The sequence below is a fragment of the Suncus etruscus genome, chromosome 5 (assembly GCF_024139225.1).
Source record: "Suncus etruscus isolate mSunEtr1 chromosome 5, mSunEtr1.pri.cur, whole genome shotgun sequence".
In the NCBI taxonomy this organism is placed as follows: Eukaryota; Metazoa; Chordata; class Mammalia; order Eulipotyphla; family Soricidae; genus Suncus; species Suncus etruscus.
Window position 1 is genome coordinate 63,620,287 of NC_064852.1, and position 6,253 is coordinate 63,626,539.

General features: G+C 45.5%; 1 protein-coding gene across 1 annotated transcript in view; it reads right to left on the minus strand.

The window, feature by feature from the left end:
- SCTR (secretin receptor) overlaps positions 1-5,251 on the minus strand; it is a 74,073-nt gene extending 68,822 nt beyond the window's left edge. The window contains exon 1 of the mRNA XM_049773149.1: positions 5,199-5,251. Coding sequence (XP_049629106.1) covers positions 5,199-5,249 — 51 coding nt within the window. The 5' untranslated portion in view covers positions 5,250-5,251. The remainder of the gene's footprint in view (positions 1-5,198) is intronic.
- Positions 5,252-6,253: the final 1,002 nt, after the last annotated feature.

The window sequence follows — 6,253 nt, forward strand, 5'->3', positions numbered from 1 at the left end:
GTCAGAAGTGTGTGCTCAGAAAGTAGGGAGGGTCTCTCACCACCACTACCATTATTATCATTATCATCATTCACATGAATTATTTAAAAAAATTATAGACTCCATTCTAAAGAGTTAGTAGGAACCAGCTGTTTAGATGACCTTGCAAACACTCCTAAAATTCTGTTCATGGAGCTCTACTCAGCTTGTCAATCTCTGGCTTCAGAAACATGCAGGCAGGAAGTAGACACCAGGTCTGAGGACACCAGATGGAAGGAAGATGGGAAAAATAGAAAGGGAGGGAAGAAAAAAAGCAAGGGACCTATTCCTTGTACAAGTCTCCTTTGGAAATGGGTTTTTGCCAGTTTCACTTGCTTGTTATCTCTGGCTTAGATTCCCTATCACTAGTCCAGGCCCTAAATTCAAAGCATGATATACAGTTCCTGATCTTGTCCATCTCTGATACCTAACCACTTTTAAGATCATGGACCCTAACAATCAATTCTGCTTGCTATCTCCCGGGGTTATGTGGTAGTATTGTGAGACCATTTTTACTGTCAAACTTGAAGAGGTATTTAGTAGACAAAAGATCATAGTGGGTAGAAACTAAGGATGCTACTAAACACCATATAATACATAGAACCATTCCCCCCAACAAATATTAGCTCCCTCTCTTCACATATCCTCAGAGCTTCTACTGTATCATTTCTTTCTAATTAAAGGTTCTGCTTGCTCAGAGGCTACTCCTGGCTCTGTACTCAAGAATTACTCTGATGGACTCAGGGGACAATATATAGGGTAATGAGGATCAAACCCAGGTCAGCCTCATGCAATGAAATATCCTACACACTATAGTATAGTATAGTATAGTATAGTATAGTATAGTATAGTATAGTATAGTATAGTATAGTATAGTATAGTATAGTATAGTATAGTATGGTATAGTATGGTATAGTTTGGTATGGTATGGTATGGTATGGTAATGGTATGGTATGGTACGGTATAGTAATGGTATGGTATGGTACGGTACTGTATGGTATGGTACGGTACGGTATAGTATGGTATGGTATAGTATAGCATAGCATACATGGCATGGCATGGCATGGCATGGCATGGCATGGCATGGTATGGTATGGTATAGTACAGTAAGGTATAGTAAGGTATAGTAAAGTATAGTATGGTATGGTATGGTATAGTATAGATAGTATGGTATGGTATGGTATGGTATGGTATGGTATGGTATGGTATGGTATGGTATGGTATGGTATGGTATGGTATAGTGACTATACTATAGCTCCAGCTCCAGGCCAGATAGGCTTTGATGACTGAGGATGCTGGAGACTTAGAAAAGAGGTAATTTCAAATAATATGGGTATGGTCAATAGTAAGTACATAAAGATTTTCCCCCTCCATTTATATGAAAAAAAAATGTAAGTCTTAAAGGTAAAGAAAGATTATAAACAACCTATGTCAGTTCATGTTTTTGTTTGGTTGGATGGTTGGTTGTTTTGGAGCTACACCTGATAGTGTTTACTCCTGGCAGGCTCAGGGAACCATATGGGGTGCCAGGATTAACCCAGGTCAGCTGCAAGCAAGAAAAATGCCTTACCCGCTGTATTTTCCATTCAGGCTCCATCAGTTCAAACTTTATTGCTTAAGTTACATCTTTTGGTTTCCAGAACTTTGCAGGTTTCAGGATTGAGAATGAGGAATCGATAAATAAAATATTTGTAAAATAAAAATTAAAAAATTAAATATAGGGGCCAGAGCAGTGGCACAAGAGGTAAGGCATATTACTGCATGTGCTAGCCTAGGACAAACTTCGGTTTGATCCCCTGGCATCCTATATGGTCCCCCCCAAGCCAGGAGCGATTTCTGAGCGCATAGCCAGGAGTAACCCCTGAGTGTCAATGGGTGTGGCCCAAAAACACAAACTAAAATTAAAAAAATACAAAAATTTAAATATATCACTTTTCTCCTGGTCCCCTTGTTCAAAGCCCAGACTTTGGACCTAACACCATAATTTTAATGTTAAAGAAGGGCCAGAGAGATAGCATGGAGATAGGGCATCCTTCCACATGCAGAAGGATGGTGGTTCGAATCCAGGCATGCCATATGGTCCCTAAGTCTGCCAGGAATGATTTCTGAGCATAGAGCCAGGAGTAACCCCTGAGTGCTGCCAGGTGTAACCCCCCAAAAAAAATTAAAAAAAATCAATGTTAAAAGGAAAAGCAGCCATAACCATATATTTACCGACAAAGAAAGTCAAGTTGGATTCCCAGACACCATGGGTTAAAAGCTTTTCATTGAAGGACTATTTCCTTTTTTCTTGATACAGTCACTCTGTAAACAATGACTACTTTAATATGCATTTGTTTGGTTGGTTGGTTTTGGGGGATCACACCATCAGCTTATCCCCAAGTTTTGTGCTTGGGGAAACAAGTGCTACAGATATTGAACCAGCATGCCCTCCAGTCTGAGAAGCTTTACTTCATTACTTACTATAGGAACTGGGCCCAGCTTAACATTCTATCTATAAAAACTATCACCATATCACTCATTTATTCATTCAACACACATTCTCACTGAGCTCCCTTCTGTTTTGAGGGACTAGGCCTGTGGATAAACTGGATGAAATTTCACTATGCAAACTTGAAGTGTGTATTCTGGAGAAAGGTGGAGACAGGTGTTAGCAAGTTATTCCAATACTACTTAAGTATAAGTCCTTCTTGAGGAGGCTACATGGGACTAAGAAAGGGGGAGTAAAATAGGAGCCATGGTCAGGTTTCTTGTGAAATTCTCAGAAAACTGGCCCCATCGGCTATCATTATTTATTGGGGAGAGGAATGTACATCTGACAGTACTAGGGGTCATGCTGGCAAGCTAAGAAATAATATTCAATTTGTTCATCAAGAACTACCCACCTCAATTAAAAAGTTACCTATGATCTCCCTCAAGAGGGAGCCCCAAACAAAAGTTTCTTAGAAAGCTTTTACTTTCCGAATTTCCAAAAGCAAATGCGTGACGACTCAGAGTGAAGTGGAAAAGAAGAAGGGGTTCACAGATTGGGAAATACTCCAACCAAAGTAGGTCAGTCCCACTTCTATTTATTAAAGGAGTTCTCTGCCAAGAAGTGTAAGGCCTCAGGTCTTGAAACACCCATAAAACAACCAACAGCTGAAACACACACACAGACCGCCCTCTCAGAATAGCCTGTGCCAGGCACCAGTGATGGAAATGGCAGGTAACATAGGGATGTTGAACACAGTGTCCAGGGTGGATGGGAATCAAGAGAGCTCAGTTCTAGTCCCAATTTGGCCCCCTAACTTGTTGATTTGGGGGCCAGATTCCTTCTCTCTGTGAGTCTCATTCTGGTCCTTTCTAAAATGTGGGTGCAGTATTAGGGCACAATGATACATAAGCCTATGCACCCTGACCCAAGCAGGGCTTTCATGTTCCTCAGATTAACATGAGGTTCCGTGGCCGGAGAGATAGCGTGGAGGTAAGGCGTTTGCCTTTCATGCAGGAGGTCATCGGTTCGAATCCCGGCGCCCCATATGGTCCCCTGTGCCTGCCAGGAGCAATTTCTGAACCTGGAGCCAGGAATAACCCCTGAGCACTGCCGGGTGTGACCCAAAAACCAAAAAAAAAAAAAAAACCAAAAAAAAAACCATGAGGTTCCTAGACTTTAAAATGCTTTTATTTTATTTTATTTTATTTTATTTGGAGGGGGGCATAGCCGAAAGTGCTCAGGTGACTATGTGATGCTGGGAATTTAAACCAGCGTGGTGGCTATGTAGCTGCGTACAAAGTAAGCATCTTACCTCTTTATTAATGAAGTTATTCTCAACAGCTCAAGGAGACCAACATACAGATTGGCCCTCATCCCTGATACCCACATACTTGTTGACTTCTTCTTGTGGCCTGAGGTTACTGCAATACTTAAGAAGGCTGGAAGGGTCGCAGCGAAGGAGCTTTGCCTCTCCCATCCCTGACCACTAACCATCAACCAACTTTGAGCTTTATTGACTTTAAATAAACCCCCCACCCCAATATTTTATGTGGCATGTCCTCAAAAAGGAAATTCAGAAAATAAGAGCAACTGTCACTCTACCATCTTCCAACATAAGCGTTGCCTCTGAGAAGATCTAAGGTTTTACCAGAGCTGGGCACAAGAGCCCCAAATCTCACTCTCCCAATTATCTGCAGCAGCAGGGAAGATCTTGGGCACCCACCAGGAAAACAGAAGCTTTTCTCATTATCAAAGTGGAAAGGATGAGAGGTAGGCAAGGGACTTGCCCAGAACACAGAAACAGACTCACACTTAGGTTTCCTCAAGTACTTTCCCTTTTAGGAGCGTCTTGGGACTGGGACTAGAGAAGTCAACTTGAAAAACTGATGAATCAGCTCTGGATTCTGCTCTCCAACATTCACAGGTCCTACCCTGCTCCCCACCTTGCTCCCTACCTGGCTATGCGCTAGCTATGTCGGTGGGGGCGTCATTCATTCCAGGCAGCCAGGATGGGTGTAGCCCTTCTCTCATTCACAGAACCTAGAGGGAGAGTCTGGGGATTCCCAGGAATGGTGTGGGAAAAAATAACAAGCTACCAGCCCTACTGCTTCTCTTGTCTCTGCAGTCCCTCCCAGGGGTCCCCAGACATGCAAACATTAGGGAAGGAAGCAAATCCCACCGGAGCAGGGAGGGAGGACACGGCCAACTATCTCAAGCCAGACCCGGAAGCTGTGGAGGCGGCTTTTTGAAGGTTTCCCACGTGGGGCCGGCTTGGGGGGCAGGATCAAGTTTAGTTAAGGTTTGTAGGTAGATGGAGATAGATGCCAATGGTCATTTCCAGGGGCAAGATGTTTAAGCCTCGATGCCTTTCTTTACTCTAACCCAGCAAAGACCAAAGACGACTTTAAGTTTTCATGAAATAATGGGGGCAAGTGCCGGGGGCACACGTAGCAGACACTACCAGGGGCGCTCTAGATTTTCCATCGAGGCACAGCCTGGAGAAAGGTAAGGAAGGGGTGCACTGCTTGACTTTGCACCTGAAAGCTGCCTTCTCTGTAGTGCACGCAGTTTTCCACGGGGAAAAGAAGTTCACAAAGACTGCCGTTGCGCGGGAAGGAAATGAGGGTCATGATTCTCGCCCCACAGCTAAAGTACGGGGGAGGGGTCCCTTCTTCACACCCTTCCCGCCTTGGGGCGCGTTACTCACCGGCTGCGACACGCAGGCTAGCAGCAGCAGCAGTAGTGGCGACGGCTGCATGGTGCTGGGCGCGCTCCCCGTGGGTGTCCCGACGGCAGCCGGGCGACCTCCAGTTTCAAGGCTCAAAGCTCCCTAAAGGGTCCCCCGGAGCGCGGTGGGCAGCCGCAGGAGTCATGGGTGAAGCCCCCAAACCCCGGTGGGACCCGGGACTGTTTGCCCGGACGAAGTGGCAGTGCTCACTAAGCCGCCAGGTCCATTGATAAGGACGCGGGCGGCCGGGCCTCCGCCCAGCCCCTACTGGGCAGCAGCAGGATGAGAGGGAGGGAGGGCGCGGGGCTCTGCGGGCGCAGGGAAGGGAGAGACCAAAAGTCTCTCTCTCTCTCTCTCTCTCTCTCTCTCTCTCTCTCTCTCTCTCTCTCTCTCTCTCTCTCTCTCTCTCTCTCTCTCGCTCTTTCTCTCCCTTCTCTCCCTTCTCTCCCTTCTCTCCCTTCTCTCTCTGTGTGTATGTGTCTGTCAGTCTCTCTGTCTCTGTCTCTCTGTCTCTCTGTCTCTCCCCCTCTCCCTCCTCTCTCTTTGTCAGTCTGTCTGTCTGTCTCTGTCTTTCACTGTCTCTGTCTCTCTCCTCTCTGTCAATCTGTCTGTCTTTGTCTCTGTTTCTCTGTCTCTCCCTACTCTCTCTCCTCTCTCTCTGTGTATCTGTGTCTGTCAATCTGTCTTTCTGTCTCTCTGTCTCCCACCTCTCCCTCCTCTCTCTCTGTGTGTCAGTCTGTCTGTCTCTGTCTCTGTCTCTGTCTCCTCTCCTGCCTCTCTGTATCTGTGTCTGTCAGTCAGTCTGTTTGTCTCTCTGTTTCTCTCTGCCTCTGTCTCTCTTTGTCTCTGTCTTTCTCTCCCTCTCTCTCTCTTTCTCCTCTTCACACTGACTTTGCTTTCGACGCCACCACACCTCTAATCTAGCAAGCACCTGTTTTTTATTTTTGTACTATGTTCATGACATAGTATAACATATGTAACCCCTGGTACTATAACTCTGGCCCCTGACCGATGATTTTTTTTTTGGTTGGTGG